Source organism: Canis aureus, chromosome 19, assembly GCF_053574225.1.
Source record: "Canis aureus isolate CA01 chromosome 19, VMU_Caureus_v.1.0, whole genome shotgun sequence".
Lineage (NCBI taxonomy): Eukaryota > Metazoa > Chordata > Mammalia > Carnivora > Canidae > Canis > Canis aureus.
The window spans coordinates 45,562,237-45,584,420 of NC_135629.1; the positions used below are offsets into that span (position 1 = coordinate 45,562,237).

Here is a 22,184-nt window from a genome sequence, read left to right on the forward strand (position 1 = left end):
ACACTGATATACTCCTTTTCCCCACTCCATGGGCAGCTGGTGCATTGACACACAGGATGTGGGCTAGGCCAACAGGATGTTTGCATTCTGGAACAAGTGGTGCAAAAAGTAGCATTGAGACGGGAGCATCTGGTTTTCAGGGGCAGCTATGGCTGAGTGCCAAGGGCAGATGGCAGTGCCAACTGAGGCATCTGGATTCCATGGTAATGGCAGAAGTGTCCTCACCAACCAGTTAGTTCCCTGGCATGATTTCAGCTGATCACCCCAGCTGCCTCGCCGCCTTAGTTCCTACTGTTTTCTGAGCCTGATTTTCCAGCCTTCCTGCCACTTCTGTGAGGAAATGAACATTTTTGCCCTTTAAATCAGCCAGAGGCAGTTTCTGTTGCTTGCAATAAAAACCGACTTATATAAGATGGGTACCCCCCCCCCAGCATATTACATTTATAATGTAATTTTGAAATCTGAGTTACAAGTATTAGAATATCTGACTACTAGTATCTTAAGCAACACAGGCATTGTGATTTCTCATTAAAAGGAGTTTGGGGGACTCCTTTTAATGGAGCCTGGATGGCTCAGCAGTTGAGCATCTGCCTTTGGCTCAGATCATGATCCCAGGTCTGGGGATTGAGTCCCACATTGGGCTCCCTGCAGGGGGTCTGCTTCTCCCTCTGCCTATGTCTCTGTCTCTCTGTCTCTCATGAACAAATAAATAAAATCTTAAATAAAAAATAAAATAAAAGTTTGGAGGGGCATCCAGGTAGCTCAGTTGATTAAGCATCTGCCTTTGACTCAGGTCATGATCCCAGGGTCCTGGGATTGAGCCCCTCATTGGGCTCCTTGCTCAGTAGGGAGCCTGCTTCTCCCTCTCCCACTTCCCCTACTTATGTTCTCTGTCAAATAAATAAATAAATAAATAAATAAATAAATAAATAAATAAATAAATTTTTTTTTTTTTTAAATAAAAGGAGTTTGGAGGTCAGAGGTTCCAGGGTGGGACAGGCAGCCCTGTGATTTCAGGGCCTCCGCCTTGGGAGGCGGCATCTCTGCACCTCACTTAACTTGCTCCTCATGGCCACAAGATGGCTGCAGAAGCTCCTGGCATTGTGTCCTCACAGGAAGCAGTAAGGGAGGAAAGGGGGCAATAAGGCCTCTCGGGTGTCCAGAAACCCCCACCCCAGACCTCTTCTTAAAGCTTGCTGGCCAGATCTGGGAAATGTGCCCAGATCAAAAACAACCCCAGCAAAAGGCATTGCCAAGAATGGCTCAGCCAGATCCTAAATTAACCCCTGAGGCTGGGCACACTGCTGCTGGCACCAAATCAGGGCTCTGTTGGTAAGGAGGGAGAAATGGCTGCCAGGATGGCAACTAGCAGGGTCAGCCACAAGATGTAAGCTGGTACCTTGTTGCAGGCAAGAGTGCAGGCAGCATCATGGCCTTCTTGCCCTTGGGATACGCAGGCAGATGGTACCCACAGCCACTGGAGTGGATGAAGCTCTGCTCCCACCTCCCATCCTAGGACCTCTCATTTGTGTGGTAAACACTTCGACAGTGCCTCCAAGGCCAGGTGCCCCTAATAAAACCTGTGCACCGAGTCTCCACGACGAGAAGCAAAATCTCTGGGGCCTGTGAGAACACAGGAGAAGGAGCTACGTTCTCGGAGACAAAGCCAGGGGCAGGTTTCCAAGCTGGCCAGGTCCAGGGCAGATTCCCACCTCACACAGCTCCCCAGAGGCCCCCTTGGCCTCACTTGCTGCGAGGCCCCAGAAGTCACACTTGGCCTGCCTCTAGCGGGCCTGAATCCCACTGTCCCGGGAGACAGTGTTTTCCCACAGCCCAAGCCCAGGTGTGGAGGGAGGCTCCTGCCGGCCGCATCCATAGTCTTGGTGGGGAAGCAGGCCATCTGGAAGCAGACAGGCTTTCCCCAAGCTCAGTCCCTACACGCAGTGGCTGGCCATTCATGGTCCAAGCTGCCCTGGGTGAAGGTGAAAGGAGGAGATGAGGTGACAGGCTCCAGACCCCTTCAGGGTGCTATGCAGAGGGGCCCAGGCTGGTCCAAGGATGAGTGTGAGCGTGTTTGTGTGAGCAAGCATGTGAGCATGTCGTTGAGCATGAGCAAAACTATGTGTGACTATGTGAGTGTGCATGTCACAATGCATGAGTGCAGGTGTGCATGTAAGCTTACGCATGTGCGTGCATTTGTGTAAGCATGTGTGTGCAAATGCATGTTCCGCCTTTCTCTGAAGGACACAAACGTTCACAAAGTGAAGATTCAAGCCAGTTTCTGCTAAATTAAAAACAGCTTTTTCGTGTTTAAAGTTTACAATACGAAAAATAATTTTCCTTTCTTCCGGGGGGGGGGGGTGAAGAGGGAGGGGCAGGGGGCCCCTGAGAACATTCCATGAACCAGCCCAGACGGTTATGCACAATCGACCCGGTTAGATACGGCAGCGCCCCCCTTCCCTCTGCAGCCCCACCCCCTGCGCCGGCACCCCTGCCAGCTCATTGGGGACAAGATGTTCTGAGGTGTGAGCTGATCTGGGGGGACTTGCAGCTGGCAAAAGATTCTCACTGCCCCCCTGAAGGGGCCGTGCCTCTAGCAGGGAAGGGTTCTTTTTGGGGGAGCTCAGGTCGGGGTGAGGGGTGGTGAAAAGGGACTGGAATGTTCTGGTAAGTCCCCAAGGGCTGCTGCTTTCGTTTCAATGCCCCTGGCAGCACGGGCTCCTTCCTGGTTCCAAACCAAGTTTTTATTTCAACACTGCCCCCCACCCACACATCCAGCCTTGCTCTGGGGCCCTGATGGCTGCTGCACAGGAGCACCAGCCTGCGAGTGCATTTTGAGGGTGATCTTGGAAGCCTCCCCTCTCAGAAAGCTATCTGTGAAATGCAGGCATTCTCCAACATACAGGCCAGTTCGCAGCGAGGCCAGCCATGAGAGCAGAGGTTGGGGGCAATTCACAGAGCTCTTAGGCCCATATGGAATGGTGATGACTTCATGCTTCCTTTAGGACCTGCCCTGTATTTCCCCCATCATGGCCTCCAGGGAGAGGGGCTCCCCAGATCCCCAATCTCACATCCCAGTACTGAGCAGATGGAGACAACCTGCCAAGAGCTGGGGCTGTCTGGTGGCAGGGGGCCAAGCCACCAGGCTCATGGAAGAACCTGGAGAGAGTCTCTCCAAAGGCCACCCAGCCCAAGGCAGATTTGCCCTCTGTCTTCCAGGCACTCAGTAGAAGTTCTGGCCACAATTCCTACTGCCCCTACCCCTAAGCCAGAGGCCAGCCCTCCTTCCAGCTCCTCTGCAATACTGGAAAAGAGCAAAGAGGGGAGAGGAGCCCCTAACTACACCGAGGACATGAAGAATCTGTGACCCATCAGGCCCCACAAGCTCAGTACTGGGCCTGCTCCATCTTTTCACCGTAACATTTTTATTAAATGAAGGAAAACATTAGGAGATGACATCTGCTAAGATATGAGGTTAATTCTTTACACGGTGAGTGGGTCACAGAGACACGACATCAATCGTCCATTAGCAGCAGAAGAGACACTTTAAGTTGCCCCAAGGGTACAAATCCCATTTATAAGACAGCAATGCCGGTGTCTTAAAAAAAAGCAAAACAGAACCAAAATAAAACCAAAAAAACCAAAAACCAGCTTTAGAGGTTTGACACCAAAACAAATGTGGCCAGAGATGCCACAAAGCCCTTGAAAGGAAGAGGACACACCACCCACCCGGCTTGCCTTGCTGACTGGGCACAGGCCTGGTGGCATGACAACCTGAACACGGGACAAGGCAGGAGTAGATGGCTGGAAAAAGGGAGAGAAAAAGAAATTATTAGACTTGTGGAAAGCAGACACACTGTGAGTTCTAAAGCAGGTGTGCCCCTTGAACCAGGGGGTGAGGACGAGAACGGGGGCATCTCGGCTCGCTCCTCATCAAGGCCCCAGGAGACGCCCAGCGCCAGGTGGAAGGAAGGCCAACTTTAAGGACCATCTCTGAGAGCTGGCTTCTGGAAGTGAACAACCGAACACACCACAGGTACAGGACCCAGGACAGGCGTGAAAACAAGTGCAAGACTCTCCTCCAAGCCCACCCTCCCACCCAAGCAGCCCAGGCTTACTTGAGACAGAAACATGCCCACCCTCAAGGTCAACTCTGAGCTGGGTTTTTCCCTGCCAACTCATGGGCTCCTAGAGGTCCATGTGTTAGAGAGTTTGGGGTGGTGTTTATTGTAAAAAATATATGACATGAGAAACTTGGGAAGGGGGCAGGGTGCAAACCATGGATTTGGGGATCAATGTTCATGAGTTCACATCCAAATGTCTGAAACTGCCGAGCTAGAGGAGGAAAGAAGTGGGACAAAGCCACACAACACCTCAAAGGAGACCCCGATTCCCTCCATGAGCGGGGATGTGGGACAGGTGAGGAAACCTCCTTTCCTTAGATGTGAATCTGCTGCCATGACATGTCAGCCTCACCACTGGCAGGCTTCCTCAGAGGGCACAAAGCCAGGATCTGCTCTAGGAAGGAAGGAGAAACCCCAGGAGGGGGCCTTATCAACACAATGGGCCCCAAGATGTCAGCCCATGGACCGGGACAGGGGGTGTTCTGTGGTTTGTGGCCCCAGTGTGCGCTCAACACAGCCCTCACAGAGATAGCATGAGGCCGGGCCAGGCCCCAGGGGTCCCAGGAGCTACCTCCTGGTCCCCGACCGGGGCAGCAGGACAGGGGCACAGGCAATGCCTGCAAAGGACTCTGGGAAGTGCAGGTCACGCTCCCACTCGTCCGTCTCTGTGTTGTATACTTGCACAATGCCCGTCACGTTGTTGAGGCGCCAGTTGTAGCCCCCTACGATGTAGATCTTCCTGTCCAGTAGGCAGCAGCCGGCCTCTGACTGGCCAGCCCGCATGGGGCTCACACTGGTCCACTGGTCTGTTTCGGGCACATAGTACTCCACCGCCAGCACGTCAAAGCAGCGGTCGACGTGGTCCATACGGCCACCCAGGGCATAGATGCGGCCGCCAGCACCCACCATGGCGTGAAGTACACGGGGCTCGCTCATGGGTGCCTTAAACTCCCACTGGTCAGCGGCAGGGTCGTAGCAGTGCAGCGCCTTCTTGTCTTCCACAGAGATGCCATAGCCGCCTGAAATGTAGAGGCGGCCCCCCTCTGAGGCACCCGCGTGGCCCCAGGTGCGGCGCTTCAGAGAGCAGGCGTAGCCCCACTCATTGCGCCGTGGGCAGTACCTCTCGACTGAGGCCAGGCTGCCAGCCCGGTTGCGGCCACCCGTGGCATACACCATGCCACACAGCACGTTCAACTGGAACTGGATACGGCTCTCCTGCATGGCCTGCAGGCGCAGCCAGCGGTTCAGGTGGGGGTCATAGCGGTAGCAGGCGTCCACAGCACCCTCACCACTGCGGTACTGCAGGTGCTGGCCCCCGGCCACGTACACAAAGTTGTCTAGCACAGCCACGCACGTGTGGCTGCAGCCCACTTCCATCTCTGTGAGCTCCCGGAAGTGGCGGGCACCCGGCTCAGGCAGCTGGTACACCTTACTGCTGACAGAGCGGTCGCTGTCAGTATAGGGCGTGCCACCAAAGGCGACCAGGGAGGGCACATCCGAGCGCACGACTGTGCGTGGGGATTGCATCTCGTGCTGCCGGAAGGGCAGCACCTGGTAGTTGAAGGCCTCCAGCAGGTACTGGCGGCACAGCACGTCCTCCACCATGATGTCCAGCGTCTGCACGCTGTCCACCAAGTCTGACGACCGCATGAGCGGGAAGCGGATGTGGCAGAGCACGTGGCTGGCCCGTGGCCGCCGGGCTGGGTCGTGCTGCAGCCAGCGGACTGCGGCCCGGAACAGATCGATCTCGGCACAGCTCTGCAGCCGATTGCTCTGCAGGAAAAAGACGAGGCGCTCCAGCGGCAGGTGCAGGAAGTCCTCCTCTTCTGCGATCTGCAGGAAGTGCTCAAAGGTGAAGGCATCCACGGACTCCTTGAGCGAGGCCAGGCTAAAGGTGGTGGCCATGTGGCCGATGTTCAGGCAGGTCTCTACGCTCATGGCGGCCTTAAGGAACTCCTCGCACAGCTCCACCACAGGAAGCATCTGCAGGAACACAGCCGCACCCAGCACATCCTGCACACAGTCCAGGTCCAGCGTCACCTCGGCACTATAGGCAAAGTCGATGATGTGCCTCAGGCCACGGGCTGACACACCCTTCAGCTCGATGACATCCTGGCTCGCCTCCCTCATGCCACCCGTGAACATGGCCCTGAAGTTTGGAAACACAACATGTGGGCTCAGGGTTGCCAAGGGGCCTCAAGGCCACCCAGGAATAGCCTGGCCCCTAGATGCCATAGCAGGGCACAGCCAACCAGGGGAAAGAGGCCAGATGCTCATTAAAGACATGTAAAAAAGAAAAGAAAGATTTTTAATCCATCCAAGTCATGTGTCTTCCTACAAACAGCAACTCGCCACTCTGTCCCTCCATGTGGGACCACGCCCAGCCTACCTAGAGGTGTGGAGTGCTGGGACCCAGTTGGCTCAGTGGGAGGGGATGGGGTGGGGATGCTGCTCATGGTGGGGGCAGATACACAGGTGGGCAGGAAAAGGCCAAACCTTGGTTTTGGCCATGAGACAGGTGCCAGCCCCACTGTGGCACCCAGCCCTGTAAGACCACACACACAGCAGGCACCCCAAGAATACCGTGCACCATGGTTCTCAGTGCCCAGCCCTTCACCAGCTGGCACACATGGGCAGATGGCTCCACCTTCCCCAGGTTGAGTCTCAGTCCTGTCACACACAGGGGTGGGGAGGGAGTAAGGGTCCCCAGGTCAGAGCATCCACTAGGAGGCCCTGCCAAAGTCACCATCATCTCCAGAGAGAGGCCCAGACAGTCAGGAAAGCCCCCCAAGAATGGCCCACAGAAGCCCTAGACTACTGTGAGACAGCCCCCTCCCCTCCCCCCTTGAGTGACACCAGCTGTCAGCCTTTCTGTCCTGCTCTGGGAAGTAGCGCTCATGTGAGCACCAGTGAAAGAAATTGGACGTGGGTCACAATACTCCATGGCCTTTGGGAAGCCCCCATCAGGAAGAGGGGCAAGAACCCAAGCACCCTCTGGGAGTTCATAAGAGGTTCCTCTCATGGGGCAAGTGCACATTGTGACAGCTGACCAAGGAGAAGGAACTTCCCTCATCCATTCATTCATCCAACAGATACCTGTCTGCCAGTCAGACAGTCAGGTGGTCTGGGCTCGGGTCCCGGAGTGGGGACAGCTGTGCTTGGTGCTCCTGCGGGGCCACCAACTAACAACTCTCCAACACTCTGAGCAGCACCCCCATGGAGCCTTCTAGGAGCAGAGCTCGGGGAGCCCCCCAGACCCTGCCCCTTCTTGTCCCCATGAGTCCCATCAGCCCATCGAAGGCAGAGGCAGCCACAGCGACGGGAGGGAGCTTTGCCTTTTAAGGCCTCGCCGGCTGCAATGCCAGCGCAGAGGAGCCTTTAAAGGGCATTTCTGGCTGGGCCGGCCCACCCGTCCCCAAATCCAGAATAAAAATAGAAACGGCGCCCCAGATGGCTTGGCTGCTCTGGCTCCCCAGAACAGCCTTGTTGAGCCTGGGGGGCGGGCAGCTGAGGGGCGCACCGGACAAGCCATCCCAGCCTTGCCACTCTAGCTTCAAGGACCATGCAGCCTTCAGAACGCACCTAGGGTGGGGCTCTATGAGACAGTCTATACGTGCACTTCAGCTACCACTGGCAACGTGGGGCCAGAGAACCACCCTCGGACAGCACCCCAGCTTTCTGTGGCAGAGTCACAGCCTGGCAGGAAGAATTGGCCAGCTGGTCACTGAGGAAATGAGGGATACTGTCCTTAGCCCGTGACAGCCCCCAACTGGTGAGAATGGCCCTAGCCCTGCTCCAAGGGGCCCTCACTTCCCCCACACAACCCAACACAGGGAAGATTTTAGCAAAGGGCTCTCACGGCAGACTGACCAGTACACCCAGGAAGGCCTCACCTATCGTGAGGGGACTACAACACAGCCTGGCACACTTGGAGACCCCCCCATCTAGATGTCAGTCCTATTCCTCAGCCTGAGTACAGGAACCTAGGAAGGCAGAGATTTGTCTCTGCTGGACCCCCAAAGTCAAGCACAGTGCCTGGTACACACAGGTGTCAAATAAAGACAGAATGAAAACAAGGCCAAGCCCTGGCACTCTCCCAGGGCAGAAACTGCTAACTGGGTGCCCAGGCCACCTCTATCCCCCAGGCATGTTCTGCTTGCCTGCACAACATCCCCTAAAAGTTTGAGAAAGTTATAAACCTAGAAAAAGTTCGAAGTTTACCAAATGTGTGGCCAATATCACCTACTTTCCCTCAGAGCCATCCTGGCTGGCTGGCTGGCTAGCTGGCTGACACAGAGATCACTTCCTTTTAGCTGGGTGGATACTCTCTGGCCTGTCCCCCGAGACCTGTGCTCACCTGAAGTAGTCGCTGCAGGCGGCCAGGACCACTTTATGTGCATGGAAGGTCTCTCTGTTGATGGTGAGTACAACGTCCAGGAGCTGGCCCTGGGCACGGAGGGCAGCCAGGCCCTGCAGGAGGCTGGTGCTATGGCTGGGCGCTGAGAAGGTGCACTTGAGAGCTCCATTTTTGTCAGCCATGCTGCAGGAGAGCAGAGGTGGGGGCTGAGCTCAGACCCTTAGGTCTGTCTAGTCTCTGCCCAGTGACACTGGGCTGGCTCGGCTGGGTTCTGAAGCTGCCCCAGGCGCATGCATAATCGCCAGAACTAGTCCTGGAGAAGCAAAAACAAAACCTGGGTCCCAATAGCATCTGCCACCTACCCACCAACTGGCTCTTGGCAAAGGACATTGACTCTCCAGCTTCCATCTGCCACCTGTGAAAGGGGCAGGGTTTCTCCTAGGACCTGAGGAGGTTCTAATGCCCATTTTGTTTTTTAACTGAGATACGATTCACATAACATTGAAGTCACCATTTTAAAGTGAACAATTCAGTGACATTTAGTACATACACAACGCCGTGCAACCATCACCTCCAGCTAGTTTCAGAACATCTTAATCGCCCCAAAATGAAACCCTATCCCTATCAGCAGTCACTTCTCATCCCCTCTTGGCAGCCACTACTCTGTTTTCTGTCTCTGGATTTGGCTCTTCTGGACACTTCGTGTAAATGGAATCACACACTACATGGCCTTTTGTGTCAGGCTTCTCTCGCTCAGCATGTTTTTGAGGTTCATCTATGTTGTAGCATGAATCAATGCTTTATTCCTTTTCATGTATGAGTGATATTCCATTGTATGGACAGACCTCAATTTCTTGATCCCTTCACCCATCTGTGGACATTTGGGTTCCTTCCACCCCTCCCCTTAAACTTTATTTCTTTTTTTTTTTTTTCATTCTAAATGTGTCTCCTGAGTGCTCACTTTGTAGTGCAGGACTCTCCATGTTACATCATTGTCTCCCATGCCCTAGCAAGCTGTCCCAGAGGGCAAACCTCTTCTCTCCCCTGCAGAGGGTGGGGGTAGGGATTAGGGTGCTGGCACAGAGCCCCAGCGCAGGTATGGAAGAGGGACCTACAGCTTCTAAGGCAGCTCTGGTCCCCAGGGTCAGGGGTGTCACACCCAGGAGAGGCCAGCCTTCTTGGAGGTCCAGCTCCTCTGACACCTGCCCTGTGAGCTCCGTGCCCAACACCCCAGGGGAGAGCAGCCACATGACTATAAAGTCATTTTCCAAAGAATTTGGCTCTGGACTATACTTGGTGACTGCCCAGCCCAGAGGAAAGGCCCACTGGTCCTACTTTCCAGGGATAGAGTCACAGTGAGTGGCTTGTCCATAGTCCCAGAGCTATAAGGCAACACAACAAGATTTGAACCCAGGCCCAGAATGTGCCAGGGTGGGTGGGATCTCCCTGTCTATCACAACCAATGAAGCAGGCAAGAAGTACAGCACAGCAAATTGTGGGGAAGCCATAAAGCCAACAGTATCCACCCTAAGAGGATGAGTTTGCCTATGGGGGTAGTTCAATGAGGGGATAGAGACAACTTAAACAGAGATTGCTGCACCTCAAAATAAGGGTTCAGGAGGCAAAGTTCATCTTGGGACAAACAATAAAGTTAAAAAAAAAAAAAAGAGTTGGAAATAACCCAAATGTCCACCAGAGGATAAATGGGTAAACACAGTGTGGTCATCCACACAATGGAATAGTACTCAGTCATAAAAAGGAATGAAGCTGATTCATGCTACAACGTGAATGAACCTCAAAAACATCACACTGAGTGAAAGAAGCCAGTCATGCAAGGTCATAAATTGTATGGTTCCTTTTATATGTAACGTCTCGAACAAGCAAACCCATGGAGACAGAAGGCAGATCCGTGGTTGCCAGGCTGGGGGAGAGGGTGGGGCATGACAGCTCATGGGCACAGGGTCTCATTTTAGGGTGAGGGAAATGTTCCGGAACTAGATAGAGGAAATGTTTGCACAACACTGTAAATGCACTAAATGCCACTGAATTGTTCACTCTAAAATGGTAGATTTTATGTTATGTGAATTTCACATCAAATTAAAATAAATTAAACTAAACAAAAGGATATCTGAGCTTTCTTAGGTCCTGCATAAAACCCTGCTGTGGCAACCAGCACCCTCATAGTATATGAGGATTTCTGTGGTTCATTCCCCCTGGCCCTGCTCACATCCTACATTCCCTCCCCTCTAGCACCACTGGCCCCTCTGCTGTTTCATCTTGGAAAATGTGTTTAAAATATTAAAGAATGAGTGGCGTGGTTCACTTCACCACCACCCTGAACACAACAGGAGGGAACAATGCCATCACTGCTAAGATCAGGCCCCTGTGGGGTCAAGAACCCCCACCAGGACTCTCGCACCCCATGCCTCACCCACCCCAGGCCAAGGCCTCTGCTCTCTCCCCACAGCCTCCAGCTCTCTGGAACTTACTTTCCCATTTCTGGGACTGAAGCCTGCCCACAAATGAAGGCCAGGAATGTGGGTACTGGTCTTTCTAAGAAAGCAGAAGAAAGAAGGCTCCTCAGCCCCCACTGTCCAGCAGCAATCAAAACAATACTGGGGATAAAAGAGCTGATGCCAAGCACAGGGCATACTGTCAGCACTCAATCAATACAGCTGCTGCCAAATGGAGGTCCCTGACCTGGCACAGGCCCCCAGCTTCAGTAGCCCTACCAAGAGAGCCTCAGGAAAGGGGGGCAACCAACCAAGGGGCAGAGGGGCTGTAGGGCCCTGAGGTGATGACCACAGGCCTGTAAGGTATTCAGGGTCCTAAAGGTCTGGGATCTGGTGTGTGTGTTGGGGTGGGGGGGGGAAACATGTGACATGCCATAGGGGACACAGGACAGTGAGGGGGACACAGGGCAGTGAGGGGGGATACGGGACACAGCAGGGGGGACATGGTCTACCCTTAGCAAAAAGCTTCCCATCCCTGGGAGGCTGCAACACATGCTTCAGAACTCAGCACCATGCTCATCTGGGCTGGTAATGCTGGGATGCTGGTGGTGCCAGTGGTCAGACCCTGGGTTTGCCAAGGAAGTTTGGCATGCAGCCTCCCTAAAGACCACTGAGGGAGGGAAGGAAAGAGGCTCAGAAAGACTCCAAGTCTCTAGTTTGGTCTGGTTGCCTCTCCCTGACAGGTGGAGGGGATACCCACCTCACAAACCCCCTTTCCCCTCCTACATTGTTACATCCAGCCCATCGTGGCTCACCAGGCCACTGCTGGGAGTTCAAGCCTCTGCTCTTCCAGTTTCCCACAATGGACCCGAGTTCTGCAGACCACAAAGAGAATATCATTGGTTCATGGACTCTTGGGCTTCACAGTGTGCCCATCCTCTGGTAAGCGCTGCCCACCAGTGTACAGCCCCCACCGGGACATCTCCAGACAGGGTCCCACTGTGTCCTCTCACCAACACCTCCTAACAGGCCTCCAGACCTCTTAAGATAAGGCCACATGCCAGATGAGCCTCTAAGGCTCCTTGTGGTACTCAGGTCGGAGCCCCCTTCTCCCTACCCTCCTCTCACGTCACTGGCATTGTCAGCCCCTGGCCCCTTTCCCATAGGTAGGAACACACAGAGTGAACAAGATGGAGAGGCCTTGCCTTCACTGGGTGCACAGTCTGGGGAATGGAGTCCCAGAGTGGTTGAATCATCCAGACTCAGCTTCGCATTGCAGCTCTGCGTGTCCCACAGCTGGGGAGGAGATAAGAGCCTGGTGCAGAAATGTGCAGAGGCCAGAAAGCTGGAGTATCCCCAGCCTTGCCACCCCCACAGCCTCTCCCTTGGAGCAGAGGGATTGGCTACATCCTGGGTGCTGGTCTCAAAGGCCTGGCTTCCACAAAAGGCCTGCCCTGAGAAACCCACCCTCTCCCCGCAGCCCTGCCTGGGGCCCTATCTACACCCAGACAACACAGGGAGCCACCTTCCCCCACACCACAGGCCTCTCCTGCCTGGGGCCAAGCACTCTACTTCTCTGCAGAGCACACTGCCCTGGAGGCCAGGGACAGCTGGTGTGAGCCCTCAGGGCCTCTCTCTCAGGGACCGGGAGGAGAGGAGGTGCATCTATCTCAAACTTCATGTGTGTGTGAATAACCAATGATGATATCAAGACCCAGACTCAGAGTCAGCAAGTGTGGGCAGCGCTGGGGATGGCAGTGCCACTCTCCAGACCCCACTCAGCATTGCAGATACTGTGGGGTATAAGAAGGCGACACACATACAGCATCACATACGGCATCAACATGCTACCTTCATTACCAGGATCCCTTAGAGTCACATAAATCCAGAGCCTGGCCCTAAGCAGAGTGTTTCAAGGTTGGTCCAGGACCCAAAGGTGGGGAGACGCAGCTCAGTGAGTGAGATACACTCCTCCAGGAAGCCTGCCAGGGCCACACCATGGCCCTTACCTCACCAGGCTCCATCTGGCTACTGGTGTGAAAGGTAGAGGGCAGGATTCTGACCCCTGCTCTGCCATCCACCAGCTCTATGGCTTAAGCACATACCCTGATCCTTGGGGTCTTCACTTTCTTGGCTATCAAATAGGGCAGGCAGAAACATGGCTGTCATAGGGCTGTCATGAGGCTCCCCTCATCCCCATCACCTTCCAATAAATGAGAGGCTACAGCTACTTCCTTCAGCTACCCTTTGGGCTGAGGATGTGGCAAGGTCCAGTGAGGAGGCACATCCTGCCACCACCCATACAAGCCACCCACATGCCCCTGAATGGTGCCAAGTGCTTAGAAACTTGAAGCTTAGAACCACTCACAAAGCACTGGCACATGGCAGGTGCCTCTCTGTAGACACCTTGTCTCAAAGATTTTGTACATGTGTGCCCCATTTTGTACATGTGTGCCCCTTCCCCTATCTTTGCCATTTTGCTTTTGGCTGGCTTCATTTTTTTCTTAGAAATTTCTGGTTGATTATGAAGCAGGTCAAGAGGACTTCATGTGCTTCCTCTAAGCTCCAGGGATTGGCATGCACATGCATGCTTCCACCAAAAGAAAGATTTCATACCTGGGGCAACTTCATCCTAGAGCTCATTAGTCCCTGGACATATATCTATGGTCCTCCATATATAAAGAGCACCAACAAGTCAATACAAAGCCAGCAATCTCACAGAAGGATGCACAAAGGATGTGGGCTGATGGTTCATAGGAAAGGAAGCACACCAGGCTAGAGAGACCCAAGAGTCAGCATGGCTCACAATAAAAGAAGTACACTCAGCAAGGGACTGGCTTCACCCCTCATGTGAACAGAAGCATTGGATAGCTGGCAATAGACATTCATATCCATTCCCAGGGGGAGTATGAAGTGGAACAATCTTCAGGAAGGCAGTTCAACAGACCTGGCAAAATTCTAAAGTCTCACACCCTTGATCCAGCAAGTCTGCTTCTGGGATTTATCTGAGCTATACTTACATGTACAAGACAATGGATGCAGGAAGATATTCACCAAATATCATTTCTGGGGGCCAAAGATGAGAAATCAGCTAAACACCTTCCAAAGGGGTATAAAGAATTATTGTATCTTCTGACAAAAGGCTGGCTTCAACTGAGCACAGAGGCCATGTGCACTCCAAGCAGGAGTGTGCTCTCATACAGGAATTAGGACACCCCTAACCCAGAGCCCCTGATCAAGCCCACTGCACAGCTACTTACAGGGTATATGGGGCCTGAGATCCACTGAGTGGGGAGGAAACAGCCCCTTTCTGTACACACCTCATCCTCCCCCAAGCCTTCTCCTCATGCCCCTGGAAAGGCTCTTGGTACCCTATGAGGCTGTTTTTTCCCCTCTCATCTCACAGATGGCACAGCTGTCCCTGAAGCCCCTATTAATACCCCTACACACACACACATACACACACACACACACACACACACACACACACACACCTCACAGCCTCTGGGGAGCTCAGGGAAGGAGAAAGGAAGCCAGCAGAGGCTGGAGTCCCCAGGACCGACAGGCTTGGCTGGGTGGAGGTGGGCAGGAGGAGGAGGGAGGGCTGAGGCCTGGGACCGATGACTAAGGGAAGGACCCATTACTCAGGCCAACCCAGACAGGGGGCGGCCGGCGCGGCGGGGCCACGGGCCCCCAGGAAGGCGGCGGCGGCAGCCCTGAGCCTGTCCGAGTCTCCAGACGGCCACCCGAGCCACGGTCACCCGCACTGAGTCATCGGAGCCAATGCGTCAGCAGCCGGGTCAGGACGTCTCTAGAGGCCGCTTACTGCCGCCCCAGCTGCACCCTTGGCCTGGATCTGGCCTCTGAGGGGCTACACATGCCCCCTCAGGCCTGGCCTGCTCAGGGCTGTCCTGACCCCCTACTCCCACACTGCATCCCCTACCACTGTCATTGGACAGTCCTAGCCAGGCCCAAGCCCATGCTGGACATGGGGACACAGCCACTGCATCCCTTGGAGTTTCCCCTGTACTAGGGCTAACGTAAAGTAGGACTAGGTAGGGTAAAAAAAAAAACCAGGCAGATCATCTGTGGCAAGACGTCCACTTTCCCTGGGGGTCATCAGCCAGCCAAGCCTTTTGCCCACATTGTCTCCAGCTCCTTGTGGGCACCCCCTGTGTGGGCTCCTTCCCCACATACACCAGTCCTTCGTGGGGTCATCCCCAGAATACGCCACTGGCTAGAATCATTGTTTGAGGGTCTGCTGTAGAGGGACCCAGCCCAAGATAAGATGGCCAAGTCGGGGAGGCCACAGGAAGTACAAGACCACACCAACTGCAGTCCCCATGCCCCAGTGACAGGGCCCCTCAGTGGAGGTGGTGGCTGCCCTGGAAGTGACACCTGGTGGGGTGGGTGTTCTCAACTCCTGCCCTCATCTGGCTGCTGGCCCTGGTCTCCATGGTTGGTTTCCCAACCCTACAGGAGAGATCTGAAGCCCCGGAACAGTTCTTTTCATTGGAATGTTGGAAAAAAAAAAAAGGAAAGGAAAGGCAAGAACAAGAAAGAATTTCATGGAAACATTTCTTTGGGGTTTTGTAAAATCCTTTCCCACCCCCACATGGAGCCCAAAGCTCGGGCCAGAACAGAGTCTGACGGTATTGCCCCTTTAACATACTGTTCTGACATGCAAATTCCCTCACTTCCCCTCAAAACAGAGAGCACTTCCACTTTCAAAGCCAATTTTGGTTTTATTGTCCATGTGGCTCGATGGAGCGCAGCAGTGCAGCACAGCTGGTTGGCTCACACCCCGGCCGATGTCGTACCAGGGAGCTCCAGGCCACTCCACCCGAGGGTCCAGGCTGCATCAGCAGGAAAGATGCTGCACTTCGCTGGGGAGAGAGAGGGGAAAGAGAGCCAGAGAGGGGACAGAGACCCAGAATGAAGTGGGGAGGGAAACTGGGGGAGGGGGAATGTGGACAGAGACCCAGAGAAAAGGGGATAGAGACCCAGAGAGGGAGACAGAACTCAGAGGCAGGGTGGGGGATGGAGAAGCTCTGGCAGCCAGCTGGTCCACCTCTCTGCCCTATTTCACACAACACCCTCTCCCTACCCCCTGTCCTCCAGTCATACTGGAAACTTCTCTGCCTTCTCCTTCCCATCCACCTCTGACTCTTAACAAGGCAGGCCCACTGACTGAGCACATGCCAGGCGTGGTTCTTCACATGTAACCTTATGAATCCCCCTCCAAGACAGGGAAACTGAGGCCCAGCACAGCCCCTACAGTTGCAAGGCGCTCCGGCACTGGTTTCTACTTCTTGCTGTACCACAACCTGCTGACTGCCAAGGCCATCGTGCTGGCTCCAAAGCATGCAGCTCCGTGGGTGAAAGTGCATCTGAGCCAGAGTCCCACATGCCCCACAAAGGCAGACACCCCCAGCTACTGTTGCCATGGTTACCACAATATTTCACAGCTCTGGGTACTGTGCTCCCAGCCCAAAGGATAGAGTCACCATATTTTGGCACCTTGCACGAGCCCTCAAATGCTCAGGTTGGCCAGCAGCCCCCATGCTCACGTCACTGTGCTTTCTCTTGGGACTGCTCGCCAGAGGCCAGCCCGCCCTCCTCACCCCTTAGGCGGCAGCAGGCCCATTCCTGGGGCTATCCCTCCTGATAAGGCCTTGATCCCTGGGCTCCCAAGGGGATAGACTAAAGACCAGGGCTTCTGGGTGGACAGGCGTGGAACCCAGGAGCAGATGAAGATCCTCACTGCAGCGTCCCAGCAGGCCAGGACATGAAAGCACTAACAGAGATCTACAGGGAACAAAGACTCAGAGAAAGAGGGACACAGACTCAGACAGAGGGGGACAGACACCCAGAGGGAAGGAGAAAAAGACCAAGAAAGGGAGAGAAGAAATCCAGCAGGGCCCCTAGATCCCATGTCCCCCAATGAACCTGGGCCCTCTTTATGCCATCAGGAGTTGTTTATTTCTCATTCCTAGTCATCATGCTGGGTTTTTTTTCCCACATCTTCGATAATTTAAAACAGAATGCCCAGACAAGGCCTCTCTGTGCACCCTATGAGTGGATCTGTGCCAGGAGGGCAGGTGCACCAGGACAATAGACAGGGGCAGAGTCTCATCCACTCCTTCCCACTCAACCTGCCTCCAAGAGCTGGAGGTGTGGGCATTGCCAGAGCCCACTCTGAGTCCGTCCTGGAAACATATTACCTATAGAGATGCCCTCCCAGAATCCTGCAGAGGAGCCCCAGGCCACCCTTGCTCACTTCACCTTCTTCATGGCATCATCATCATAGTTATCTCCCTATGTATATGTCCTTGGCTCCTTCCTGTCTGGGCTCGCCAGGCAGTGACAGGGTGACAGAAGAGAGGGGGTATCGGGGAGTTCCCAGCAGGAAGTAACCATGCAACCTGCAGGCACCTGAGGTTGACAACTCCTGAGAGCCCCCACACAACAGCCAGGGAGCCTGAGGGTGGAAAGGTCATCGAGACAGGCAGGCAGAGGTTCTGGAACCCACATCCACCTTGAAAGAACCATCCTGAATCCTCCCAAGGACCAAGGACCCAGCATGGTGAGAGAAATAAAGCTTCTCACTAAGCAGGACTTGAACTCATGACCCTGAGATTAAGACCTGAGCTGAGATCAAGAGTCAGACTCGTAGCCAACTGAGAAACCCAGCGGAAGTAAACTCCTCAGGGCTGGGAGTAGAGGCTGGGGTTTGCCCCCACATAACACAAGCCAAACAATGAGACCCTGGCAAGCCCACCTGGAAGCCCACCCAAGATTCCATATACACAGAGTCTGGCATGGGTTGGTCACGCTCAGTGCCAGCTCCACGCAAAGCAGGCCCTGCCAGCTTGGTCATCCTGCCCTTCTATGACAGGGACAAACCACATGGATCCCTACATTCCCCAAATATTCACTGGGTCACAGCTAGAACTTTGCAGACACTGCCCATCCTCCCACTTAGGAAAGCTAACAATATTGAACCCCATCACTCTCCCACCTAAGCCCCCTGTGGCCCTCCACAGCTTCATTTTTCATGGGCCACTGTCAGCCCAATGTCCCTCAAGCTGGGCTGTAACCGCCTACCCAGACCCTGTGCCATCATCACCTCAGCCTCTGTCTGATCCTAGGACATATGGAGACCTGCCACTGCTGATGGACAGGAGGATCCTATGGCAGCATTCCTCCAATCCCAAACCTGTCAAACTATGGCCATTGCTCAAACCTAGAAAGAAAAGCGGACACCCAGGCCCTACTTCCCTCACCAGCAACAAGTTTTCTGCCTTACAGTACCTCTGCCTCTCCCTGCCCTGCAGAGTGAGCACCCACCCCATGCAGGGCTGTGGGCCAGGGTAGGTACCAACGTGGCTCTCAGTTCACTTCTTGGTGGGCAGTATGGAAAGAAGGATACCACTATTCTCATCATCTTAGAGATGGCAACACTGAAGCACAGAGATGTTCAAGCACCCACCCAAGGCTATACAGCACACAAGAGGCCCTGGCTGGTATTGGCCTCTCTGTAGGCCCAAGTGGGTAGACCCCATATCACCTCCATGATACAGATGGGGAGACCAAGGCTGGGGTGAGACCACTCTCCAAGGACACTGAACATTAACTGAACATAGAGCTGGACAGCAGGAAGGGCAGGATGTAGCTCCTCAATGGTGGCAGGACAAGGGTATGCACTATCCCAATAATCCTCCAGCCACTATGAGGGATGTAATCCCACTGTATCAGGTCACACTGGGAGAGCCTCACCCAGGGCCCTATGTCTCTCTGACCCCAACCCAACACTATTTGTCTTCCCTAATCATTGCTCCATCTAATACACCATCCGTTTCCAGCCTACCTCTCTGAGGCTGAAACAGGAGCCTCTCCAGGGTAGGGCAGGGCAGGTTCTGTCTCCTGCTATGGTCTGGTACTTGGCACCATGTGCTCAGAGCTCAGTCATGTTCGTTGATTAGATGACTGAGTGGGTGGATTAGTGGATGGATGGAAGGATGAGTAGATGGATGGACAGATAGACAGACGGGTGGATAGGTGGGTAAATGGATCAGTGAGGTGGCAAGTGGATGGCTACCAGGTGGCAGCATTGGCTGGCTGGAGCCTAACTCATATCTCTGCTCCTTGCAGATATCTACTGCATATATCTGCTCTCTTCATCCACTCCATGTAATCTCCTGGTCCAAGTTCTGGGACTGGGTATGTTATCCTTTGATTGGGTTCAATTAGGAAGCACTCAGCAGGATTTTTTTCTAGAATGTCTGGCCTCCACACTTTGCTCAGACTGTTCCCTGTGTTGAAGGGCTGACTTCTCCTGCCCCCACCCAACCTTCCTCCTTATGCCACACTTCCAAGTTCACCAGCTCTTCCATGCACCTCTGCCACATTACCCTCTGAGCCTTCTGAAAGGAGATCTCCCTTCTCATATCCCAGCCAGGGTTCTCCACAGTCTCCCTTTCCCCTCAAAACCCAGCCAGGGCCTCCATGTGAGGAGTACCAGGGGCAGACTAGTGGATAAGTCTCAGGCTGAGGCTATGCCTATTTCATTCCCATTCCCACCCACTGACACAAGGCTGATTCCAGTCAGTCTATCCCCCCACATCACCCCCATTGCACTAGGCTTTGTAGATGGAGCCACTTGGATAGCAAAACCCCTTCACTCTACAGACCAGGCAAGATGATACAGGACTACATGGCCCTGAAGGACCACTTGCTCAAAAACCCAGTGAGACTCTAGCACTGTCAAATTCCAGCATCTCAGTGTCCAGTCCAGCTACCTCACCTGGCAGGATAGGTGCTGAGGCCACAAGAAATAGTTCTGCCAAATGGCACATGCTCATGACCAGTGGTGCTAGGCCAGACACAGGCAGATGCAGATATGGAGATGGCTCAGCCTGGCCTTTCCAACAGCAGCACAAGTTTAGGCATCAGAAGGTACCTGTCATAAATACCTCCATTTTAGGGAGTGCCAACATCCCTCCTCTCTTCTGATAAGGGCCTCCTGTTTTCCTCAGGGAACCTCCTATTCCCCAGTGGGAGGAATCACACATCTCTGGACTGCAAAGGGAGACTCATGACCAATTAGAACCTCCCAGATCCCTGGCCACAGGATGGGGGGTGTGACCCATGTGATCCAATCAGTGCCTTCCCTGGGACTTTTGCTGAAGCCACCAGAATGGAGATTCACCTTCCCCCTGAGGTTGCTAGGATGGTGGGGAGCAAGATGGGGTCACCTTGACCAGCCAGGAGGGAAGGCAGAGATGAGAGAAAGGAGTCGCGGATTCTAAGGAAATCATCTGAGCCCCTGAATCTCAATGTAACTAAAACGAGAACTCTCCCCAAACTTTTTTTTTTGTTTGTTTAATGTGAACAATGAACTTTTTTTTTTTTTAAGATTATTTATTTATTTATTCATGATAGACATAGGGGGAGAGAGAGGCAGAGACACAGGCAGAGGGAGAAGCAGGCTCCTTGCAGGGAGCCCGACGCGGGACTCGATCCAGGATCGCGCCCTGGGCCAAAGGCAGGCGCCAAACCGCTGCGCCACCCGGGGATCCCCCTGAACTTTTATTTTCTAATTGAAGGCACAGAATTGAGTTTCTGGCGCTCATAACCAAAGGGGGCTTTCAATGTCAGAAGCCTCTGATCTAGGGCTCCTCTCCACCATATTCCAGATGAGCCTCTGAAAAAAAACACCACGGAGTTACCACTTTTCCAGCTGCTGCCTCTCCCTGTACTGCACACAGGCTTTCTACCCCAGGGATGGGAAGGGCAGGGGGTGGTTGAGGAAGTCCAAGCTGGGTGATCTGCAGCAAGTGCGTAGTGGCTATACTCAGCCTGAGTCCTGTCTGCCTGTGACAAGACAGCCGTCTCTCCATGAAAGGTCAGCAAGCTCCCCATGTCCCCCACCGTGAAAGTTCAGCAACTCTAAATGCTAAAATGCTGGAAGCAAGCCTAAGACTGGAGCTGCAGGGCTCCGATGCCATCAGCCTCAGCAAGAAAAACACCACCCCTTGCTTCTGTAAGTGACTCACGTGGAGCGTAAACATTTGTGTGCTCTCAACTGTCCTGCCTTACCCCCTTGCATGACAGAGACAGAGAGGAAAGGGCAAGAGACACCCTCCTGGGACCCACCAGATTTCACCAAGGCAGGCACATGGTTACAACTTTTAAATACAGTTACCAGTTTTCTACGAGGAGGCCACCTTGGGGGTCCTCAGTGGGGCTCCTTTACAAGCCTGTTGCCTCAAGGACACAGTGCCACCCACTAAACCCCACCTTTGGAGAATGCCCTGCTCCCCGCTCGGGACTCAGTAGATTCTGGTGATCCTGTCTGCTCCTGCTTCCTTCAGCAGGCTGCTTCAAATTCTCACATCCCGTAGAGAGGAGAGCTCTCCGGATATGCAGCCCAGCCCGCTCCGCCCGCTCCGTCTCTGACCCCTGTGGAATTTCGCAGTTGTGGCGTCAGAAAACATCTTCGGCCTCAATCTCGGGTGACCCCCCTCGAGGCCTTTAAAAGCCCAAAGGTCCGCCCCTCAAGATTTCCTCTCGGCTGAGCTGTTCAATTCCGGAAGCTGCTTCCCTCACAGGAAAGGTCTGTGATTCCCCAAAGGTGCCGGTTACTTCCTCCCGAATCACAATATTTTCCGTGCGCGGTGAAGCGGTGTACGCAAGGAAACCAGCCACTCGGCCGGTTGGCCAGGGGTCTGACACCGCGCTGGCGGCGCCCCAAAACCCGCTCCTGCTCCACGGAGCAGGAATGCTAGGGAAGCGCTCCCTCAGCCGTGGGGGACGAGTTCTGTGAATCCCGAGCAGTCCTCTCCAGTCCTCCCCGAAGAGCACGGGAGAGGGGAGGGTGAGGAGGAAGAGACTGGAGACTCGGGGTTAACAAGTGTTAAGAGCTCCTCTGCACAGCTGCGGAGCGGCTACCACAGGAGGAAGGCGGTCCGCCCGCAGTGGGGACCCCGCGGCCCAGCCCCGGCCCCCACTTCCCACTGCAGGCAGCTGGACAGGGAGAGTGGCTGGCCGTTTCCGTCCTCAGGACACAGGGCCGAGGGCCTGCTCGCTAACTAAACATAGCCCACACCAAAGGGCACAGCTTGCTGGCTTCTAACAGGCTGATTCGCTAACATGCCTGCTTCTGTTTCTCTACGCAGACCATGCCATTACATACAGTGAGAAAAAGGGGCAGTGCAGAAGGCTATTCCAGAAGCCTCCAGGTCAGGC

General features: G+C 54.2%; 1 protein-coding gene across 9 annotated transcripts in view; it reads right to left on the reverse strand.

Annotated features, from left to right (window-relative positions):
* Window positions 1–3,406: 3,406 nt before the first annotated feature.
* The window catches only part of KLHL26 (kelch like family member 26), a 28,298-nt gene continuing 9,520 nt past the window's right edge, over window positions 3,407–22,184 (reverse strand). Inside the window, exons 2-5 of one of the 9 annotated variants that reach the window (XM_077859335.1) lie at window positions 8,482–8,664; window positions 4,803–6,273; window positions 3,739–3,804; window positions 3,407–3,598 (exon numbers count right to left, since the gene is read on the reverse strand). In XM_077859335.1, the coding sequence (XP_077715461.1) occupies window positions 3,527–3,598; window positions 3,739–3,804; window positions 4,803–6,273; window positions 8,482–8,664 (1,792 nt within the window). In that variant the 3' untranslated portion in view covers window positions 3,407–3,526. Of the gene's footprint in view, window positions 3,805–4,201; window positions 6,274–8,481; window positions 8,795–11,749; window positions 11,769–15,754; window positions 15,821–22,184 lie in introns of those variants that run through there. The other 8 variants (XM_077859331.1, XM_077859333.1, XM_077859334.1 and 5 more) reach the window with 8 other exon arrangements.